Raw genomic sequence first — 24320 nt, 5'->3', positions numbered from 1 at the left:
ACAGAAGAATTCAATCGTGGTTTGATTTTTATATTAACTGTGAGTTTGCATTCAATATATATATGAGCTCAATTAATGAGAATGTGCATGCAGAGACTCAGAATAGGTTTGGAATAGGAATAGGCAGGCCTGTTTGGGCACCAAATACTTTTGCCCAGCCCCTCACACATTTATATAGCATGCTTTCCAAAAGAAAAACTTTTTGCCTAGTTTTTAGTCTCATAACTTTTTTGAGTTCGGTTTTAGGTTCACGAAGCCTCTCCCCCCTCTTCTGGTATATGACATAATAAAAACAAAGACATTTGTTAGGAAGACAAAGATAAAGTACCTAGAATAAAGAACCGGGGGTGTAAATTGTCATAGCCCTAGTGACCTCAATGAAGCTATTGTTTACCCAGCTGAGGATCTGTCTCCTAATGTGCTGTTCAAAATGTAACTTAAACTCAGAAAGCTTTTACTCTCCTCAACTGTTGTTGGTTACAATGTATTGTAATATAAAATAGGACTTCAGTGATTACAATTATGCATTTAAAATGTCAGGGGCAAGGAATTACGATGGATTTGCTTTCAAGATCTATATTCTCACCCTACCTGGTCTCTCTCAACTGCAACCTAAATATTTAGGGGATGGGGAAATGCTTATGTTCTAAATTTATTGGGTTCATAAGATTGTTTTCTCTTCCCCTCCCCACTATGGCTCCAAATAGTAAGAATAGGATTTTGTTCTTAATCTGCAAGAGAAGAAATAGCATACTGAATAGCATAGCATACCATTTGTCCTGAACTTGTCTTACATGCAATAACTTAAATACGTCTCTAAGATAAAAAATTAAACAATGTGTTGTCTAGCTTGGGTCCTAGTGTTTGTCCAGCTTTCTACACAAAGAGGAAACAAATAATTAAATTTAAAAAAAATCCTCTCCCACAATGTGCCCTTTTCCCCCCAGGATTTCCAGTCAAATTCTGGTTCTCAGTCTGGCCACTACTATTTTAAAGAAATAATTACTAAGGGTCATTTATGGATCACAAAACTTAAAAACAAGTCGAAGCTTTGAAATATGCTGAAGAAATAATATTGAGTTGTTTGTTTCTTACCTGTAATTTTAAACATGCTGTGACAAATTCATCTCTGTTGTAAAGTCACTGACGTGAGGGAGGTTTCACTATGGATGTCTTTGGTTTCGTCTCTCTCCATCCACAGATGCATTCTCTCCTCTTTTCGGTCTCTTTCTTTGTGACACTAAAGGGAAGTTCCATATGGAAAAGTGACTACAAATAAAAACATTATGGTCTCATTTGAGATCTGCTCCCTGTATGTATTCAGAGCAATAACTGTCTTACTTCAAGGACAAAAATAAGTGTTTACTGATTTTTCTCCTGTTACAGCAGCAGAGCCAACACAGTTCTGTAGGGTGACCTGGGTGCTACTGTACCTCACATACCATGAACAGAATTATTAGTTAAGTTCTAGTTCCACAGATTTACAGAAATACTGCATAATGGACGGTCGTTGCTATGGGAGAATGCATTCCATTGAAAAGGGATATTTTCCTATTGAACATTTCAGAAGCAGCTCTAACTTCTGTATATGAATTACATTGTGTTGAATTCTATTATTCAAAATACATGTGTTTTTATTCCTTTTTAATCTATATTTGTATCTCTTTCTTTCTGATTGCAGTCACCCAACAAGCCTACAATTCCTCAAGAGAAGATAAGACCACTAACGAGCCTTGATCACCCTCAAAGTCCCTTTTATGATCCAGAAGGAGGGTCTATAGCAGTGGTGGCCAGAGTTGTCATTGAGAGAATTGCACGAAAGGTAGCAATATAAAATTCTAAAAGGCAGCAGTAAAGACGAAATAAAATTTAATATATTTTATGGATTTTTTTAATCGGTTGAAGTCTGCTGCAGTTTCCACGGTATACATCTGATGAAGTGAGCTGTAGCTCACGAAAGCTCATGCTCAAATAAATTGGTTAATCTCTAAGGTGCCACAAGTACTCCTTTCCTTTTAATCTACTGTTCCTTATTCTGATAGAAACGTCCACTGCTGCATATTTTAGTACTTCTTTTTCATAGAAGCATGGAGATTAGAAATGAAAAACCTAATGTGGTTAGTCACATAATCTAGTCCCCTGCCAATGCAGAATGGAACCTTACAGTATGTTCTCCAGTTCTTTGCCCATCCAACCGTTAAATGATTCAAGTGATGGACTTTCCAATGGGAGCTTATTCCATGGTCTTGTGGATCCCTGTGTTAAGAAATGCTTCCTGACACTCAATTTACTTTTCCTTTGGCTTAGTTTCATCCTATTTGTCTCTGTTATTTCATAGGGGATCCTCCTAAAGAATCACTGCTCTTTCTGCTTTTTATACCACTTGAATATATTCTTGTCTTCGTTGTAATTTAGAACCACATCAGCAACGATTCAAACCTGCAGGTCCTTAGTTATGGTTTGGGCATAGACTTTTTTTAATCTTCCCTCAAAAGAATATATGCAGACCTTTAATCACTGGTGTTGCTCTTCTCCAAATTCCTCCCAATTTATTAAGCTCACTGTACACTGCATTCTATATGTAACCCCACCACCAGAGTACTCAGAGGTGCCATTCGTATCCTTCTTTGTGATGTAAGGCCCCTGCATATGCAGTCCCAAACTACATTGTTTCTGCCACTGTCTGAAACTGCAGGCATTTTAGTTTGCTCTCTACTCTCACACTTAGGTTTCTCTGTGCATTTTTTCTAGCCAGCTTTCCCATTGTCTTCGCATATCAGCGTTTCAGGTTGTTTTCCTTAGATGTATACATACGCTTTTGGAAATCCCAACCTATATAGCCAGTTGCCATTTCTTGCCTATATTTTAAATTCTCTAGAGGTGAAATTCCCCACTATGAAACAGGCCAGCACAATGTGTATGCAGCATTTAAGCCTTACTGGAATTGAGTGCGTTACAGGATTTGTGCTAGCCCCCTGCATACAAGCATAAATAACTCCTGTAGTTTTACAACTGTTAAGGTACTGGAGCACAAACCCTGCTTGTGTTACTGTGTAGCTTCTAGCAACTAGTTTTACATCCTGCCAACACCTACTGGTTTATTCCCATTACTTTCCTCATTTAAATCTTTACCACTCTTTCCTTGCAGGGAGAGCAATGCAATATCATCCCTGATAATGTAGATGACATTGTAGCAGATCTTGTTCCAGAAGAGAAAGAAGAAGGTACTTTTTAATTACGTTCTGCTATGTGGATTTTTTTGACAATGGTGGGGTTTTCAAAAGCACTTAAGTGACTTAAGAGCACAAGTCCCACTGAAAGTCACAGTGATGCAGTTTTCCATTCTTTCTGTTGCGGCTTTTTGGCCTGGCATCCTGCACAGAACCACCGTGGTGCCCACAGAAGTTTGGCAACAGTTGTCCCATCTGTTAGAAATGTACAGTACAGGTGACTATCTGGGAGGAATTAAAACAAACTTCTTAATATCCTAACACAAGGAAGAATTCCAAGCTGCATCACACAAAGGTGCCAGCTGAGTGAAATTTAAAACAGTGAAATACTTCATTAGCCAGCAAGGAACCAATCATGTTAAACATCTCGTGAAGTCACCAACCAAATGAAGAGGCATAAATGGAGACTAACCCATTGTTGACATGTTCTGCTTTTGATTGATTTTAGATGACACCCCTGAGACTTGCATTTACTCAAACTGGTCCCCCTGGTCAGCCTGCAGCTCCTCCACTTGTGATAAGGGCAAGAGGATGAGGCAGAGAATGCTTAAAGCCCAGCTGGACCTCAGTGTGCCTTGTCCAGATACCCAGGATTTTCAGCCATGTATGGGCCCAGGCTGTAGTGATGAAGGTAACAAAACAGGAAAGAGTGGAGGGGATAAAATGTAATATTTTTGCGGGGGAGGGCATTTTAACTTGGAGGTCCAACCTTCTATTGTAACTCCATGGTCCCACCTCTGGATGTAAGTGATGATGGTTGACGAAAAGTACATGCATACGTGTTTGTGTGTTCAAAACTGCAAACACCCATGTGGAAAATTATGGAGTGCCCTTAGAAAATGCGGTCCTCTGTGTTCACTACTGCAGTTCAGTAGGCTGTCTGAGTGTATGTTTGAAGGTTAAGGAGGAGTAGCAAGAAGAAAGGAGTGAAGTGAGGAATGGAGGAAATGGCAGAATAAGACAGGAGACAGAAATGAGATACAGTGGATAAACAGAAATATGGAAATCTGAAAAGAAGGTTGGGGGGGAGGGTAGATGAGATTTATTAGGCAAAGGTGTGGCAATCTCAATGTAGGTAATTGAAATTCTCGTCTGTATTTTAGATGGTTCCACTTGCATGATGTCCGAATGGATTACATGGTCCCCCTGTACTGTTTCCTGTGGAATGGGAATGCGATCTAGAGAGAGATACGTGAAACAATTTCCTGATGATGGCTCGATGTGCAAAGTACCTACTGAAGAAACTGAGAAATGTATTGTAAATGAGGAGTGTTGTAAGTATTTCATTTAGCCTTGCAAAATCCAATCCGTAACAAAAGCACTAAATGAACCATTTCTTAGATGAGTACTATTAGTGATTTTTTCTCTTTACATTATAAATAGCTCCTAGTAGTTGCCTTGTGACGGAATGGGCAGAGTGGAATGAATGCAGTGCTAGCTGTGGAATAGGAATGAAAAAGCGACATAGAATGATTAAGATGACTCCAGCTGATGGATCCATGTGCAATACGGAAACTACCGAGGTGGAGAAATGCATGATGCCAGAGTGCCGTAAGTGTCTACGAGCCACCTGTCACACACAGAAGTATGACAACTCTTATGACACATTGTTTGAGCACATCAAATAATGTGTCTAACAGGAAACATTCCCAACTTTTCCCTGCACCAGATTCCCTGCCTCAAGAGAACATTCATTGGTACCACTTCCACCCAAAGGATGACATATCAGTTCCAGAAAAATTATTCACTGCTATGGCCGTATTACTTTTTCAGAACAATGCTTTCAGAATATCACAGTATCATTGTCAGATGCTATACACATGTATATTAGCAAAATACCTTTTGGCACCCATAAGTATTCCATAGTGGAATACCCACTGCCTTAAGTAATTACTGTTGCTGTAAAGCAGGGGTGGGCAAACTGTGGCCCAGGTACTGCATCTGGCCCTCCAGATGTTTTAATCCAGCCCTCGAGCTCCCACCGGACAGCGGGGTCCAGGGCTTGCCCCACTCTGGCGGTCCAGCCGCGGAGCGGGGTTGGACCCCACTCCGCACAGCTCCCAGAAGCAGCAGGATGTCCCCCCTCCGTCTCCTACATGTAGGGGCAGCCAGAAGGCTCCGCACTCTGCCCCAGCAGCTCCCATTGGCCGGGAACTGCAGCCAATGTGAGCTGCAGGGGCGGCACCTGCGGACAGGGCAGCGTGCAGAGTCACCTGGCTGCACCTCTGCGTAGGAGCCAGAGGAGGGACATGCTGCTGCTTCTGGGAGCTGCTTGAGGTAAATGCAGCCCAGAGCCTGTACCCGAACCCCCTTCCCCAGCCCTGATCCCCCTCCCACCCTCCAAACCCTTCTGTCCCAGCCTGGAGCAATCTCCTGCACCCCCAAACCCTCATCCCCAATCCCACCCCAGAGCCTGCACCCCCAGGCAGAACCCTACCCTCACCCCCCACCCCAACCCCCAATTTTCTGAGCATTCATGGCCCGCCATACAATTTCCATACCCAGATGTGGCCATCAGGTCAAAAAGTTTGCCCACCCCTACTATAAAGGAATAAAAAAGTCTAGAATGAAATACTATTTCCAGCCCCTGATGAGTTCTTTGTTTTGGAATCAGACTGTTATAAATGACACAAGATCAGGCTCTCTCACAGGAAGTTCCTAGTTTCAAATGGGCCCACAAGTACCTTTCTTGAGTATTTTGATTCTAATGCAGTAACAATGCAGAAACAAAGTGGAAAAAAGTTTGCAGAGAAACATTTTTAATAGTTAACCTGAAAAAAATTTTGGTTTCATCTGAGCTTTTGTAGGAACATCAAGTTCACTTGAATAAAACAAAAAGCAAGCTAACAGCAAAATACAAGAAACAGGGGTTGCTTCCCTTCTTCAAATGCTCAGATTTAATTCTTTCAAAGCTTTGTGTTTAAATAACTTGTCAGCATAATGGGGATTCGTTATTTTTGCTAATCATTCTTTTCATGCACTAGATACCATTCCCTGTATGCTCTCCCCTTGGTCTGAATGGAGTGACTGCAGTGTCACTTGTGGGAAGGGAATGAGGACCCGGCAAAGGATGCTGAAATCTGCAGCTGAGCTTGGAGACTGTAATGAGGAGCTGGAGCAAGTGGAGAAGTGCATGCTTCCAGAGTGCCGTAAGTGTAGGAACAGCTCTGAAAGAGGAAGGCTATTTTCACATGTTCTGCAAACTAAGGCTATATCTACACTACAAGCTGAGGGTGTGATTCCCAGCTTGTGTAAATACACTCATGCTTGCACTCATTGAGCTAGAACAGTAAAAATAGTGTGGACAGCAGCAAGCGGTGGCTAGCCGTATTGAGTACACACCCATGCGGTTCAGGCAGGTTTGCTTTCGGCCTGGCTAGTCCATGGCTTGGCTGCCCAGGCTACCATGACGACACTACTATTTTTAGGATGTCTACACAAGCTGGGAATCACATGCCTAGCCCATAGTGTAGACGTAGCCTGAGCATCAACACGTGGTGCTATGGTTCGTCTGTGCTGTGGAGCCTGGACAGGGCTGCGGTGGCTGTGCTCCAGACCCACTGCCTGCTGCTTGGAACCTGACGGGGTGCCTGCCTCCTCGGCTGCCCAACCCCATCTGGTTAATGGGGAGCGAGTCTGTAACTTTGAGTCCTTCGGAAATGAAATCTGGAAGATGCTGAATATGTGCAGCGTGAAGGACTTTGAGAGGTCTGCACAGCTGATTAAGAGGACCTATAAAGGCTACTATCAGCTGGGAGAGACAGCAGGCCCATCATGGTGAAGATAAATGCCCCACAGGGTAATCCACTGTGGCAGAGGAAAAAACCCCAGGGCCTCCCCAAATGGCGCTATGAATATTTAAAGGGCTGTTCTGTGTGCTTTATAGATTTCTTGTTTCATACTCCATGAGCTACATTAGACTATCCTGGTACTCAAATACATATTGTGTGACCTGCATACAATGTGCATATTTGAGAATATACTACTTAAATGAGCAATAACCCATTATTAAAATATCCAGTGTGCTTCATCTCCACAGGTAATCCAGTCCAGGCAAAGTTACCCTCACCTAATATGTGAGATAGAGAGGGCACTTAGCATGTGCAGTGCCTTTCACTCAAAGTATACAGATTTCCCACAGTGCCAGATTTATTAAAAAATGAACACCTTGCCGTCTTTTCATGCCACATCTTAGCTCCTTACTAACTGTTCCCTTTAAGGAAATATAACTGGATTCTTTCTGCTTATTGTAGTTATGAAATATAATAGCATGTCCATGGACCTCTTTGTATGAATGAAAATTCAGCCATTCACAATCTTCTCCTTATTGGAACAAGGACAGTATGGGAAGCAGCAACCCCAGCTTCCATCTTAAACCTAGAGGGGTGGAAGGACCAGCATTCTTGGCCTCTGCTGAGTCTACCACTAAGGGTGTCACTTCTTGCCAATTGTTGATGTGATGGTGTCTCCTGAGCACTAGGAACTTGACTGACACCATGACATAGGCCATGAGAGACAATAACAAGATGTGGATGGGGGGACTTTGGCAAAACACAGTTTAGTCTACGAATAGTTCAGATGATAGTGGATTTGGAAATTAGTTCAACCTACCCAACTCCATGCCAGGCCAGTAAAGAGTTAGTTAGTGAAACCATGATTTTTTCCAAATGAATAATTTCTTCCAGTCTCCTCCAATAGCAAGCAAGTAAAATGTTGGGCCTTGGGTTTGGTTCAAGTTTAGCACCCAGGGGCAGTGTGGCTTAAAACTATGCTCCTGTTTCTCTGATCTCTGTGTGTGTAATTAGAGCAGCTTCCTACCAAGTGCTGCAGAGCCTCATACACCACCTGGGATTTCCCGCACATGACAGAATCCCCAGCTGCCCTCTTATTGCTGCTTTGCACTTCTTAAGAAAAGCAAGGCAGAGAGGAAGCCCTTACTGATGGATGTGATAAAATATTCTTATTGTACTCTTTGCCAGCCAAGTGTTATAATGCCCTGCATAAAACTGCCTGCATTTTTAGCCAGAGACAGCATTGGGTATAACCCCTGGCACAAATTCTTATGATGCAATTTTGTAACTGAATGCTTCTTAAATAATTTACAAATTATTTTTTTGGAATAAATATGATTATTTCTGCTTTTTGAGTGTTAGTCACTCAGTGAGAGTTTGATTTTTAAAGCAATGCTGGAAAGTCCTGAATACAGACTTTTGGGGTATCAATGGCCCTGTGCCTACAGTATGGAACTATGATTCAGGAAATCTAAGTTCAAGTCCTGTCTCTTTCACTGATTTGTTCTGGGACTGTAAAAAAACTAAAGTTAAAAAGCTCTGTGCCTTAGTTTCCCCAGCTGTAAAATGGGGATAACAATACTTGCTTCAATCATGTGACTATTCTTAATATTCATTACTATTAGTAAAATGCTTTGAGATTCTTGGAGAGCAGGTCCTATACGGGTGCACCGTATTCATTATTTAACATCCTTACTCATATGATGTTTGGGGTGGTGTGCATTACTCCAGAGGAACTATTGAAAATGGACTAATAGATGGTCAAAACCTTCTTTCCTGCCACCAGAGCAGAGCATTTAAGGAGGAACAGGACTATTTTTTTTTTTAAAGTTGGTGACCTCTCAGCACTATTCTTTCCCGGGATGGTTGAGGGAGTGGCAGCTAATGCAAAGTATTTCCTCCTGATTGTGCAGAGATTTTTAATGTGTTTTCTTTCAAAACTTACTCTGAAGACTGGGTGAATCGTCATGTTCACGTATTTTGGATATGAAAGCTCATTAGGCAAAGCCATATGTTGCTTCTACATCATCTGGTAAGGTCCCAAAGAGTTGTTACAATTGCCAGTATTTCTTTCTTTACAGCCATTGACTGTGAATTAACTGAGTGGTCCAAGTGGTCTGAATGCAATAAATCCTGTGGAAAAGGTCATATGATCAGGACAAGAATGATTAAAATGGAACCACAGTTTGGAGGAGCGCCATGCCCAGAAACTGTCCAACGTAAAAAATGCCGAATAAGAAAATGCTTGAGAGGTCCAGGTCTAGAGAAAAGGCGGTGGAAAGAAGCCCGTGAGAAAAGGAGAAGTGAACATGCCAAGGAAGATGTAGATGGTGAGCTGTATCCAGGTGTGTGTTATCCACATTCCTTAGGCTACTCATGGCAGCTTGACCTTTGTTCATAACAGGCACAAGTCTGTGAGTAGCAGCACGCCACTGCAATAGCATTACATTCTAGAAAAAGCTTCAATCAAGTTACAGTGGGCTTGTGTTCTTGGCTTTCATCTTTCAGCATTGAAGGTCAGATCTGAACTTCAGTAGCAAGTTGCAGCTAGAGAGCTTTTAACCCGTTCCCGAAAGAAAACGGGGTATGTTTGTGCATCTCTAAGAATATCTTGTTCTTTCTCAGTAAGGTCCTTCTGTACAAACAATGAGTTGTGGAACATTCAGCTATTAGACTCATCTGGCATTTGTTGCTAGACCACCAAAAAAGCTAACACTGACTAAAAACTCCAGCTCCAATTAAGTTGAACTGTGGCAAAATTTGCTCCTAAATCCAGCTATAAATGTCTTAGCTAGCATCTTTTTCTATGCTAGGCTTTAGCAAAACTCCAATACCAACATCCCTGGTCTACGGGGACGTTCTAATCCAAATCGGGATCAAATTTCTAATGCTCGGGCTGCTCTCGACTGGCGTAATATTTTCAAACATGGTCCCTAAGATTAGCTATATCATGTGCGATGCTAACGCTTGCTGGATTATTATATGCTTGTTTGAATGATACCTTGTTCCGCACATTCTGGTAATTACAGTCTAGGTTATAACAGGTAGATGAAAACTTTTGGGGGAAGGAATTGTCTTTTGTACAGCACCTACCAGAATGGGCCTAGACTGGACCTGATTGGAGCCTTTTAGTGCTACAATAATAAAATATTGAGAGTGTGTATGCGTACATACACCGGGGAGATAGAGATGAAAAGCTAGCTAAAATAGCATTGATAAATGTTTTTATTTTTAGGTTGTAAGATGAGACCATGGACTGCTTGGTCAGAATGTACCAAACTTTGTGGCGGTGGAATTCAGGAACGCTTCATGACCGTAAAGAAGAGGTTCAAAAGCACTCAGTTTACCAGCTGCAAAGACAAGAAGGAGATAAGAGCATGTAATGTTCACCCTTGTTAGCAAAACCCTAGGCTGCAAAGTGATGGAGTCTGAGCTAAATGGAAAGTCAACCATGGTTTGATTTTTTTAAAAAATATATACAAATGGTGTATATTAGTCTTCATTTTTGCAGTGTGGGTTGCTTCTTAGTCTTGCTGGTGCAAGAAATATATTTTATAAATATTTCCTCACAAATGTATGCTGAGAGTGGTTCCTTGATACTCCAGCTAGCCCTTAATGCATAAAACTAGTAAGTCATTGTGAGTCATTTAACTCTGAAATAAAAACATCTCTGTGGATATGCAATAGCCATATAGAAATATTCCCTGTACAGACATGGGGTGCATGCATATTAACGTAACTAAGTTAAAGTGACATATTTCACACGTGGAAGGAATTGTCTCATTTGATTTGATTTCAAAATATCCAAAGCAGTGCCTATGTGATTACACAACTGTGCCAAGGAATAATTTCAATAATGCTGGTTCAATAATATTAAAGATACATATTTATCTCTTCCCACCATGAGGGTTAAACTAGTATTGAATAGTTACTATCCTATATATTTTTCTTCATGAGGATCCCCATACTTCTTTAAACAACTCAGATACAAAGGCATCAGTCTGGATAGCTCAGTAACAGTGTCTGCTCAATGAGCAGTGGTGATAAAAAAAATCACACACAGGAAAAATACAGACAGTGTGAACCCTAATCCTGAACACCATGTTCGGTTCTGCCCACCACCATCTCCAAAAGGAGGTCTAAAGAAAGACAAAGGCAATGATTATGGCATGGAAGGACTTCCATATGAGAGACTGAAAAATTAGGAATAGTTTAGTGAAGAGGTATATAAAACAATGAATGGTGTTGAAAAGGTGCTGAGATATACCTTATGCACAGATGGGGGGAGCAGCCAACTGAAAACTAATAGAAGGATTTTTGTGTGTTACTTGATGCATAATCAGTCTGTGACATTCACGGCCATAGGATATATTCTTGCAACAAACAGTTTATGCGGATTTTTAAAACGCGTAGACATTTGTGAATTATAGAACTATGGCCTGAAGTTTCACTAGCTAAGATAAAAATCATGCCTGACAGCCTAAGCCACCCACTAGCTGCCAAAGGTCAGAAAGTAACTTCTCATACCTAATGTATGTTACTGCCTTGAGATTTTTCACACCTTTCCTCTGAAGCATCCGGTACTATCCCCGGACACAGACCAGCTGCTGGATCCCAGGCCTGCTAATGCACTGGTCAGTCTTCATTTCTTAAGGTTTCAACATTTAAAATTGGGAAATAAAGGTACATTTGTAACTTTTGTGCAAGAAAGGGATTATAAACCTATTTATCAATAATGATGCACTGAGAATAAAGACTGTTCATTGATAACTCTTTCTAAAAACAAGTTTGAGAGAAATGAAGGGAAAAAATGAAATTTTATATTTCCTTTTAAACCAGCTGTAGATAATTTATTCAGATCATTTATACTTGGTCACAAGCCCCAAAATCGAGCACCTGGTTTTGAATTTCATAATTCATGTGGACTGTTGCCACTTTTGAGTCATTCTATCTCCAACAACAGCAGGAAGCCTTCCCTGCCCCCCCGGAGTGTCTGGCTGAGGCTCTGCCCCCCTTTCTGTAAAACCCCTGCTGGGCCTTCCCTAATACCTTAGTACATTTTGCTGCATCTCTTGGCCCCAGAATGAAGTTAAGACCAATGCAGCAGTGGGTGCAAACCTTGCGGAGCCAAACCAGAAAAAGGTTTTTCACTAACCTCTGAAAACCAAACACTTTGCATTTGACTGAGCTCAGGTCATTTTATCATGATCACTAAGTTTGCACAAATAAATGTATGGTCCCTACCTGCCTGGCCTATTCTATCCAAAGCAGCCATCTGAGCTAAAAGACCCCATGGAATATCATAAATACTGCAGGAGTGACCAGACAGCCTCTTCAGGAGAAAGGGTGGGTACCAGACTAAACCCTGAGGTTCCCAGGAGCTGTCCCTGGGTAGAAACACAGATGCAAATGAGAACCATGCCACATGTTCTTTACAAGCCCTTGCTCTTGGTAACAGCTTCTACACCAACAGGTGCCAAGCAGTCGATGGTAGTCATTAGAAGCTCAGATTTGTGCCTCTTTAACCTGACAAGCCCATAGTGGTCCTGTCGGCTGTGAGAGTTCTTTGTTTTCTCCTGGATCGGGTGCTGCTACTTCGCAAGCCCTTCTGGCTTGTTCATGCTTCTGCAAAACCTACGTAAAAGGCCACTCCAGTTTCTGTAACAAAATGTCATCAATTGTCGATGCTCTGTTCCCAGTCACTAGCATTCTTCCTGTATGTTCCATGTCATCAGATGGTTTTAAATGTTAGGTTTATTCCCTTTGGCTATGTTCTGATGATAGTTGAATCCAAATATATACTCGAGTATGTATGAAATGTGATATTATTTGAACATGCCTAAAAGGAAAAACTTCTGGCAATCCTTACACTGTTTCTAGTTCAATTTCAATAACCAACTTCCTTTATTTTCCCTTACCCAGGACAGCTCACTGTTATTTCCAATCATTCCTCTTCGGCTCACCAAGGCTATGGATGTTTGAGTTTTCACATTCTTAATACTAGCAATCACAAAATAGCTTGCAGTTAGAGATATGGTGGTTTCTGTCTAGATCCAGCTTACCGTATTATTTTTCTGTTGATCCATTTTTCCCAGTTCACTTTGCTGACTTTCTTCTACCTTGATACAAAAAAATATTTAAGCTTGTTACTTTTTGTAAAAAAAAAAAATAAATAAAATATCTATATATATACACAAACAAAAAAATAGGTTGATTTTCTAAGGAAAACAAAAAGTTCTGATATATAGTATGTAGAATGATTGCGTTGTTAATGTAAACTTTCCAGTAGCATAATATTCACTGCATATCAAATCAATAAAACATTTAAATGGTTCTTGCTTGTAACTCATGAATTATACAGTTTTCAACTGAAAGCACAGGTCTCACACCAGAGTTTTGTACACCCCACGTATCAGATTGTGTATGTTATATTTTCTAACATGAGCTATAGTAGCTTTACATGTAATGGACAAAAAGTTAGGGGCTTAAATGTACAATAGGTTTTAACACACAATTTTTTAAAAAAAAATGTGTTCATTAGTTTTTAGTTTTTGTTTCCTGTGGAATTTCTGAGAAAGCAGTCATGAATCTATTTCTTACCAAAGTCTTGTGTAGATGTTTTGTAGTTGTCTGGCTAACACATTATTATTTTGGAATAAAGACATCTTTATTATGAAAATTCCATTGCTTGTATGAGCTTCTATTGGACTGATCAGTTTTTTACATGTACATTGCCATATGTCATACACCATTGGCTTTCAGATTACTGGCCCCCTTTCAGGAGTCTGATTTGTCTTGTGTACCCCAAAGTTTCACCTCACCTGAAAACCTGCTTGCTTACAAAAGCAGACAAATATATAAACATGTCACAGCACATTACTGAAAAATTGCTTACTTTCTCATGTTTATCATATAAATATAAAATAAAATGATTGGAACATAAATATTGTACTGACATTTCAGTGTATAATATATATAGCAGTATAAACAAGTCATCTGTATGAAATGTTAGTTTATACTGACCTTGCTTGTGCTTTTTAATGTAGCCTGTTGTAAAACTCGGCAAATGAGTTGACCTAGTCCCTGGAAGACCACTGTGTACCTCCCCACCCCCATTGAGAACCAATGTCATAGACTAATCAACAAAAGATGCCACATCTGGCCCTTGTTAGTCACACAAGTAGGCTTGTTGAAATGAGGGGAACTCCTAGCAGGACTCAGGTGAGTGGGATTTGGCTAATGATAGTCACCACATTCCACTCAATTAAGGTTTTCATTCAGTCGCTGTTTAGATAGTAAAGGCTAGCTTTGTACCACGATGAACTTACTCTACGTTACTTGCTGAGTTACCTAGTTTTACATACAGATTAACTGTTTAAAGGAGATGATTATGAAGCAAGCAAGAATACTTGAAAGCCAGTTTTCAAGAAGTTGGCAATATTTTTAACGTCAGTGCTGTCGTTTTAAAGGCCCTTTTAGGCATGGCATGAGCTTGAGTGCTTTCTAAGTAACTACTTAGGGTGACCAGATGTCCCAATTTTATGGGAACAGTCCCGATTTTTGGGTCTTTTTCTTATATAGCTCCTATTACCCCATCCCAATTTTTCACATTTGCTGTCTGGTCACCCTAGTAACTACTGGAGTATACAGTATTGGCTCAGGGGGACAACATATCCTGACACACCAACACAGCCCACTTGAGGTAAACAGATGTAGGAGCATGACAAAGCAGACTCTGTTCACCAGACTAATGCAAATTGTTCATTTATGGGGGGGAAAGGAAGGTATAAAACCATAGGTACTGCAGTGTACAACTCGAATGTGGAAAGAATAATGGGGATGGGGAATGGCAACAAACATCATCATTTGACATAACACACAGCTCCATGTCACTGGGGTTGGGCACACATAACTGAATGCAGACTCTGGCTCAAATTTAACAGACTCTGAAAGACGCAGCCTAAAGATATAATAGTTCGTAAGTGCATCCTAATTTAACACTCCGCTTGCATTAGCTCATTCTGAGCAGAGGCAGGAGCTGCTGCCCCTGCCTAACCGATCCCTAAAGGAGGTCGGGTGTCTCTGCGAGTGCTGACCCTTTGGAAAGACACCATGAGGGGGGTTTTGAATGCTCCCCTCCCCACAAATGCTGCTCTGCCCCCATAACAGCCCTGTAAGTAGCAGGGCTCACACAGCCTGATGTGATTCACTTTGAAGGCTGAGTAACATCTCGAGGACTGAGGGAGGGGAGGAAATCAGTTTGGCCCCTGGAGCAGTCCACTATTGCATAAAGGAGCCTTAAAGGTACATTTGGCTCTGCTTCAGCGTGAGCAGCCCAGAAGCTGACCCCTTGGACTGCAGCTCAGACATGTTCCTACACTGTTGTTCTCAGGGGTTTTCCTTCCTGAAGTGACAGACTGAGGTAGAGAACCAGTGTCATGGCTACCTTTGATGTGGCCAGGCACTGGAGAAGGAGAGTAGATCAGACAATGCCATCCCTGTCCACCTCCGGCCCATTTGGTTAATGTTTTAAATAATCCAACCATAAAAAGGCTATGGGCTAATCCTGCCCCGCATATGCGCATGAATAGGCACCTTGACAGAGCGCTGGCAGCGCGGCGAGGCTGCGAGGACGGGGGGGGCGGGGGAGGGCCCGGAGGTTAGCCTACCCGGCTGGGAGCTCAAGGGCCAGGCAGGACAGTCCCATGGGCCGTAGTTTGCCCACCTCTGGCTTAGGGCATAAGTGTCATGATCACTGGCTCCCTCCGGCCTAGCTTCCCAACTGGCTCCTTGGGTGGACTGGATAAGAAACCAGTAAAGTTAATCTCTGTTCTTGGTTAACGCACCCAGGTGCCTGTCGTTACAGCAGTGTTGCATTGCCATTTCAGGAGGAACCATTACCGTCACACACAGTGCTGTAACATTCAAGAATTGTTAGCTTCATGCTGATTCCATTCCCTTGCTCTTTGATGAATACCAGGATAACACAGTCTGTCACATTTCAACTCTAACTGCAAAACAGAAAAAAAACAAAAAAAACCCACCCCACTTTTTTATAGTTTTTCACTTAAGAATCAGCATCTTAACTACCAGGAACAGATTTTACCAGCAAAATCAAATGTGCTTAAGAACTTTATGGTACAATATTTCAGTCACTTATCATTCTTTGCTCTGCATGCAAACTCATTTAAAGGCCTTTATTACTATGTTTTTAACATCAAAACTCAGTAACTTTATGCAGCGTGTCGTGGTGGTATGCAAAACAATGCAATTACAGTCCACCTGAATGATATTCCGCTTCCTTTCCTCCAGTTTCCAAAAGCCAGAGAAGTTTGTACCCTAATTGATGGGCACATTAACTGCTTGGCAGGCAATGACATTTCTCATCCTCAGCCCTAGATGGTTCAGTGCATCTAAAATGCTGGCAGTATGGGCTTTGCCGTCTCCTCAGGTGCTTCATAAAAGTCCAGAAGAATATTGTTTACTCCACCATCAGCATCAAACTAGCAAACATCAAGAGGGAAAAAGCCTTCTGTTACGCTTACTTAAAGCAGCTGCACAAGTAGACAAATGGATATGCTCTTGGCTTTCAATTCGTTTCCTGCAGTTTCAGTAGCAAATGCCACAAGATCATGTTGAAAGACGATTGTAAAAAATTCATTTACCAAGTTTCAACCAAGGACTCTGGCTGCCAGATACCAATATTTTTCATTTTTATGCTCCCCATGGAAGCACGTCTCATTCTCCAGCACAAACAGAGGCACCAGAGAGAGCGAGAGCGGCATCTGTAGCCATGAGAATGTTGACTCACATGGAACCGACTGTAGTTACACACGTGCGTTTGGCAAAATTGCCCATTGTCTTTGCAAGGCAAAGAAGTTTGCTCCTCCCTTATGATAGCCACCATTCGGCTGGCAGTTCAACTTCAACTGGTATGTGGACACTGGTTTTTGTAGCTTAGATGACCAGATTAAAAGATTCAAACTATACCAACGCTGCTGGTTGTCCCTGGCCCACCTCGCTGAACCTCTCTCTGATCCACCCCAAACTGGTTGCTGACAGCAGTACTCTGTCCTGCTCAAAGCTCCTCTCTCATGGATTCTAGCGTTCACCTCTCAGCCCATTCCCACCGCTCAGTCACACTCAGTGGTATGCACAGGAATAAAAATTTTGCTGCTTTTGGAGGGGCACTTTCTGTGCCCCCCTCCCATAGCTGCAGGAGGAGCTGGCTCTTCCCGCTGCAGCCCTGGAGAAGCTGGCTCTCACCCCCTCCCACAGCAGCCCCACGGGTGGCTGAACTGGCTTTCCCCTGGAGGCCAGAGGAGCTGCCTCACTCTGCCACGGCCCCAGTGCCGGTGGAGCTGGCTCTCCCTTCCTCCCTCCACAGCCCTGGGACCGGAGGAGTTTTCTGTGCCCCCACTGACTGGAGGGAGGGGACTATGCCCCTGTTTGCCCCCTTGGGCAGTCCCCTGTTCACACTGTTGCATGGACCTTGTGCCTTGAATAGAGCTCCAAGGAGTCAAATCTCCAGTTTTCACACGGCAGCTTTGCCAGTATATCGCTTTAGAGCAGCACACCATGTAGCGTGCATTGATCTTATAAAATGTTATATTTTAAATATAACACATGGGCCCATGAGAAAGAGTTATCTATTCTAACACTGGTTTCAGCAGCCGTGTTAGTCTGTATCCGCAAAAAGAACAGGAGGCCTTGTGGCACCTTAGAGACTAACACATTGATTTCAGCATAAGCTGTTCGTGAGTTACAGCTCCTAACACTGTTGTACCAAAGCCAGACGAGCACAGTCTATTTTTTCCACTTGATTTACTCTGTGCCTTTGACAGCATTTCATAGATACTTGCATCCTCTGTTTCACCTCTACAGTCAGTTTGATCTGTTTAAGAATCTTTCACACTGCAATGGGGAGAAACAAATATGTTTTTAAAAACAAATAAAGTGTTGTTGGAAAACACCCAACCACCCCACCCTGCCAAAAAAACTGGCAGTGGGCCTTTGAGGCAGCTACAAGACCTGAAAGTACTTCAGACTATTTCTTTATACATACTTTAAACTTGATATCAGCACGCATTTGTACTGAGAACATAATCCAATTTGTATTCTTGGTCTGGTGCAGGTGACCATTCTAATCATAAGAGTCTAGACTATAGCCTAAAAATGTGAAGCATCATGGAAAGGAAATCAGGACCGGCTCTAGGCACCAGCAAAGCAAGCCCATGCTTGGGGGCGGCATAATTCCAGGGGCCGCGTTCCAGCCATCCTTTTTTCTTTTTTTCTTTTCCTTGGGCAGTTGCGCTCTCGGAGCTTGGAGCAGCAAAAAACCTAGAGCCGGCCCTGAAGGAAATATCCAAGATATGCAAGGTTTTAAGACGGGCAGGAAGCTGTTTTTCTGTAAATTAAACAGCAAAATCTAGATAGAACAAAATCTAGCATATGGCACATAACTAATGATGGTATGGGACCACTTATCTCCGACTATGAAGAAGTAATGTTAACTGATATTTATTGGACGATAAAGCCTTTATGCATTAGGAGCCAAGAAAGTGTTTGGGGAACCAAATGTTTTGCATACTGCTGTAAATCTGGTTAATTGTATTTTATCCTCTGAGCATGGTAGACGCTAATCTTCATCTGCACTGCAAATTTTAGCCCTTAAGAATTAAGCAGAAATTGTCTGTAGATGGGTTTGTCCCCAAAGAGGCAACAAGGAAGCTACAATGATATTAAAAGCCAGTGCATCAAAATATAAGTTGGTCCAATAAAGGAATCACAATCATGAGCTTAATCCACTAGATGGCACTGAAAGCAAGTGTATGAGGCTGTTTGTGTAAAAACTACTGACAATGGCCTGAATTCAATGCAGCCTTATAGTGTGCGATCTCATTGAAATCACTAGGTTTGCATGGGGTATAGAGCAGCCCTGAATTTTGCACTCACTGTACATGTAAGTAAATGCATGCAGACTGACACTGAAATCATGGTAACAGGCACACCGCCAGGTGCTTCACATGTGCCTGGTAGCTCGCAGGAACCAAACTCACTGGTCCCAATCTCCAGTAGTTAGTTATGCAACTGGAACTGTAGGCTGCCTTGCAGCAGAAGCTGTGGCAACAGACTCTTGCTTGCCTCACACACTGCTTTATTGGGTAAGAGAGCCAAGCAGTTTGCACACATACTGACCTATCCTTCCCCACCAAGACTCCCCACTTCCCCCTAGAGCAGTGGGTCTCAACCAGGGGTATGCAGAGGTATTCCAGGGGGTACATCAACTCATCCAGATATTTGCCTAACTTTAAAACAGGCTACCTAAGAAGCATGCGCAAAGTCAGTCCAAACTAAAATTTCATACAGACAATGACTTGTTTATACTGCTCTGTATTCTATACACTGAAATGTCAGTACAGTATTTATATTCCAATCGATTTATTTTATAATTATATGGTAAAAATGAAACAGTAAGTAATTTTCCAGGAATAATGTGCTGTGACACTTTTGTATTTTTATGTCTGATTTAGTAAGCAAGTAGTTTTTAAGTGAGGTGAAACTTGAGGGGTTTCACAAGAAATCAGCCCCCTGAAAGGAGCACGGTAGCGTTTGTGCTCCCGTGTTCCCATGGCACGTCAATTTGAGCCATCCGTGCTACAGATATGGAACAAGAGGGACCAGAGTTGGTGTTGTTCTTCCTGAGTCCCATATTAAACTCCACAGAAAATATTCAGACAGCGAGGGAAATAGTATAAGTATTACAAGTACTTCAGCTGCTTTGGGCCAGTTGTGGACGGGTACTTAGCTGCAGAGTGGGATTTTCAAAGCCCTACTATCTGCATCAGCAGGTGTCTAAATACCTTTACCAATCTGGCCCTTTGTGTCCAACAAATTAAAACAGCCAAGTTTGCTCTTGCGTTGAAGTTTCAGCAAAGCACCTACCATACACAGTGCTATAAAAATACACATTAATAATAAGCACAACATCCCTAAGAAACCTGAGTAATGTATGTGCTGTAGATACGAAGTCTTAAACAATTCCTATTATATGACTGGATAATCGCTATAGGATTAGTTTGTATCATTAGTATAGTATGGTGTATCATTTGTAAGGTTGTTTGCATACTCTAACTATTTCCATACTTTCACATGCCTGGGTTTATTTTAAATTTAATCTTAACTTGGAATCTCCTGGGTCGCTAACGGTGGGTTGTTGGGTTTTTTCCACTTTTTTTGAGGGGGAGGGGCACGTTAAGTACTAGTTCTTGGAAGCTCTTTCCCTTGAAGTTTAAGATACCTGCTCACAACATTACCTCCAGCTTAACAAAGTTGTTCCATTTTTTGGGGCTGGGTATCTAATAATCCCATCCAAAATACAAGAGGAAACTTTTGTAGAGAGATAGAGAGACAATACAATACTGGTTGTAGTACAAATGGGGAAAAATCCTCCCACCATGAGTAAACCTTAGTTCCTATTCTAACCTATGCAGGAGCTCAGGGACTGAATCCTTCACCAAGCTGGAGGGAGATCATAGGACACCAAGGAATCTGGGACCATGGCAGCTACTATAGCCCGTGGATAAATGTAGCAGCCCCAGGTTTCTAGTGCACCTGAGTTGGGCTGGGGGCCAGCTATACCTATGCCATTCTCCTAGCCCACCCACACTATTATCCTTTGTACTCCTATACAGAACTATCCCAGAGCTTGGCTTACAGGGACGCAGAATCCCCTGAAAGACCCAGGCTCCCTGCCCCAACACAAAATCACACAGACAAAAACTTGAAATGCAGCCGTCATTCGTTTTGATGCTTGGTGCACTTACAGAGGAAACTCAACTCTTGAATGCCTTGTGTCAGATATCAATGTGATGCATTTCAGGAATATAACATTTTTAAAGCAAAATAGAAAGAGTCCAATTTTACACCATCTTTTCTGCTGGTTTGGGCAATAGTGATGAGAGCAATTATTACATTTATTTTTGAAATTTTGTTTTAAAAACAGGTGGGCTCTGTACTAGTTCCTTTCTGCTCTGTAGCATTCCCACAGCAGAAATATACATTGTCTAGACACTGTACAAGTTCATTGCAATAAAAGGCTATTGCCGGATTTTATAGTAGTGGTGATACAATTTGCTTCTTTTCACCAATTCCTGACTCTTGCTTAGAGTTTTCTTTTATGGCTGGGATGTGGCTGATTATCTCTAGGATAATTTTAAGGAATTTATCTTCCTTAAATTTTTGTGAAATATAAATTGTGACATAGGATTTGTTGTACATCATTAAGAGGCAAACAAAAATGCTCAACAGACAAACTAACACAAACATGCCTCATCTATCCAGTGGGTGAATCAAAGAATTAATATCAGTGGTTCATGCCTAATATACAATATTTTAGTTATCAAAGTCAAAATTCCTGAATCCAAACAGATTAGCTGTTCTCCATTTGACAGCCAATGTCCAGCTTCAGACTAATAAGAGCCACATCAGCAACAGTATGTCTTGTTCTCTTACCACAATCTATTCTCTGTTATCATCCCAAACAGAATCAGGCGTGCACACCAAATGGCAAGCTCAACCGATGCTTTCCAGCTGGCACCAGGTAGTGTTCTACATTTCTGACACGTGTTGTTGACAAATCGCAACTTATGTTCCCTCTTAAGATAATTTAAATGACCCCTAGATGTGGCTGCCATAAGATACAGAAATCACTAAAAAGCAGTCCAGGATGCAAATTATTTGTACAGAGTCCCACCTGTCAGGACACTGAGAAGGCATCTCTGTCTGGGAACTTGTGATTCATAATCTTTGTGTGCTTAATAGCGCAGTCTGAACAGATTGCTTCCTAATGTGTTTTCTGTTATTAGTTATGAAGCCCTCCTCCCTTAACAATATCAGCCTGCTCTCTCTGTGAGAAATGCATGCCAGAATAATGAGAAGCATGCAGCATGGACTGGAAGTACCATAGTGCATTTCAGCTTGCCCACAAACACAGCATTAATAGCACTACTAGGAAATTAGACAGAAAAGACTCCATGCTGTTTAAGCAGAATCAGCCAGATGGACAGCCGTACAGGAGGCCAGAATTGAGGGACAGACACATGATGGCATCAAGGAGTCTTTTCTTTTAGTTCCAGACCCTGCCACAGTAACCCATGCGTTATGACGTCTAGAACAAATTATTGCAATATGCTTTATGTGACTCTTCTGCCAGGTATTGATGGCAGCAACAAGGGTTCAAAATGGGGCCTTCTTGAATAATAAACTTTAAAAAAAAAAAAAAGCTTGGGCCCCCATCCAGAGTCTTAATTTCAGCTCTTGAAAAAATAATTAACTTTCCCAGGTCACCTTTAGCAGGTAGTTCGTCCCTGACCACCACAGCTCCTTCCCCCTAAAACTCCCACTCCCTAGTTTGAGTCCAGTTATAAACAGTGGCCAGGGCCTCCAGGGGTAGCAGCACTCCACTCTTTGACTGGCTGAACCCTGAGCATGTGGGCAAGATTCACCAGCCAGATACCCAGGAAAGAATTCTCTGTAGTGACTCAGATCCCACCCCATCTAACATTCCAACACAGGCCAATTAATTGCCAAAATCATGTTATCCCATCATACCATCTCCTCCATAAACTTATCAAGTTTAACCTTGAAGCCAGATCAGTCTTTTGCCCCCATTGCTGTCCACAGACAGTGGTGGGATAGTCGTAGGGTCCCCCCCTAGAATGCCATGAAACTGATCATAGAAACAGCACATATGGGGGCTCTGACCCGAAGCGACCGTTTGCCTCCTTTGTCTTTTCGTAGCCTTGCCTGAGCTCCTTAACTTTCACGCGGCACTGCTGTGTGTCCCTATTGTAGCCTCTCTCCACCATGCCCTGTGCGATTTTGGCATATATATTTGCATTTCTTCTTTTTGATCGGAGTTCAGCCTGCACAGATTCTTCTCCCCGTACAACAATCGGATCCTGTGTCTCCCTTTCGGTCCATGCTGGAGCTCGTTTGCGATTCTGGGGGGACTGCATGGTCACCTGTGCTGCTGAGCTGACCAAACAGGCAATGAAATTCAGAAGTTCCCGGGGCTTTTCCTGTGAACTGGCTAGTGCATCGGAGTTGAAAGTAGTGTGCAGAGCAGTCACACTGGAGCACTCTGGGATCGCTCCTGGAGGCAAATACCTTTGAATTGCATCTGCACGATCCCAAATTCAACCCAGCAAGGTCGATTTTAGCACTACTCCCCTTGGCAGGGAGGAGTACAGCAGTTAATTTTAAGAGCCCTTTAAGTCGACGGAATGGGATTGGTTGTGGAGATGCATTGCTTATAAAAATCGACCTAATGTGGATAAATTTGACCTAACCTCATAGTATAGACCAGGGCTCAGATAACACTACCAATTCTCAAGAAAACAAACCAGCTTCCTATTCATTTCCAGCTACAATTACCAAGGACATTTACAAATTTTAAAAAAAAACCCAAGTACTATTTAGAATACCAGTTACTAAAGTAATTACTATTAGCATACCAATCAACAATTTTATATTATACTTTAAAAACAATTAGCCCTGCGATTTTAAAAAAATCAAAACAAAATAATTAGATATATTGAAAGAAAATGTTTGATTGAGCCAGAACTTTCTTTTCAGAAGTTTTGTGGGAAGTATCAACATTAATACTTTTTATTTCAATTTAGAACTATTTTCCTCCCTAAAAATGTCAGAATTTCCTGTGGAATGGAAATTCTGGAGTTTTGATCAGCTGATAGTGGTAGTTTGGAGAAAACACCTGGATGACATCGCAAAGATTATATTTTCCCCATGGTTTAAGGTGCTTTGCGGCTGCATGTTACATATGTTGTAGCTTGGAGCCTGGTTAGATTCCCAATTATTGGTGCATGATCATCTGTTAGGGTAGACAAGACAGCTGCTTTCATTTCTGTCTGGCTAGAATGTTGCCATTTTTCCTTGCTTATGGACCACTCCACTATGATTGATGCCTTTGTCAGCTCAGACTAGATTGCTGCAATGGAGCCTGAAGGGTAACACATCTTAAACCCATTTGGAAACCAACATTGATATGGACAGTGACAGTCCTCTTGTTGAACAGAGGATCAAACCAGGAGCATTTTACGTCAGTGCTCCATGATCTGCACTAGCTGCTTATAGGTTTCCCATTGAAGTTAAGAGGTTAATTTATCCTATTGAGCTCTATGGGCCTAATTCAAATTGCATGGCAAGCAGTGAAAGTCTATTAATTTCAATCAGGGCCTCAGTGACTTAAGACCTGAGAGGTCACATCTCTCCCTTT

At 41.9% G+C, this 24320-nt stretch overlaps 1 protein-coding gene across 1 annotated transcript in view; it reads left to right on the top strand.

Annotated features, from left to right (window-relative positions):
• SPON1 (spondin 1) overlaps positions 1 to 13700 on the top strand; it is a 331470-nt gene extending 317770 nt beyond the window's left edge. The window contains exons 9-16 of the mRNA XM_048854086.2: positions 1682 to 1822; positions 3149 to 3224; positions 3679 to 3861; positions 4334 to 4504; positions 4614 to 4781; positions 6215 to 6379; positions 9103 to 9366; positions 10257 to 13700. Of these exons, the coding sequence (XP_048710043.1) occupies positions 1682 to 1822; positions 3149 to 3224; positions 3679 to 3861; positions 4334 to 4504; positions 4614 to 4781; positions 6215 to 6379; positions 9103 to 9366; positions 10257 to 10420 (1332 nt within the window). The 3' untranslated portion in view covers positions 10421 to 13700. The remainder of the gene's footprint in view (positions 1 to 1681; positions 1823 to 3148; positions 3225 to 3678; positions 3862 to 4333; positions 4505 to 4613; positions 4782 to 6214; positions 6380 to 9102; positions 9367 to 10256) is intronic.
• The last annotated feature ends 10620 nt before the right edge of the window (positions 13701 to 24320 follow it).

The sequence above is a fragment of the Caretta caretta genome, chromosome 6 (genome assembly GCF_965140235.1).
Source record: "Caretta caretta isolate rCarCar2 chromosome 6, rCarCar1.hap1, whole genome shotgun sequence".
NCBI classification, from domain to species: domain Eukaryota; kingdom Metazoa; phylum Chordata; order Testudines; family Cheloniidae; genus Caretta; species Caretta caretta.
The sequence above is the reverse complement of the archived record's forward strand: the minus strand, read 5'-3'. Positions and strand labels throughout refer to the sequence as shown.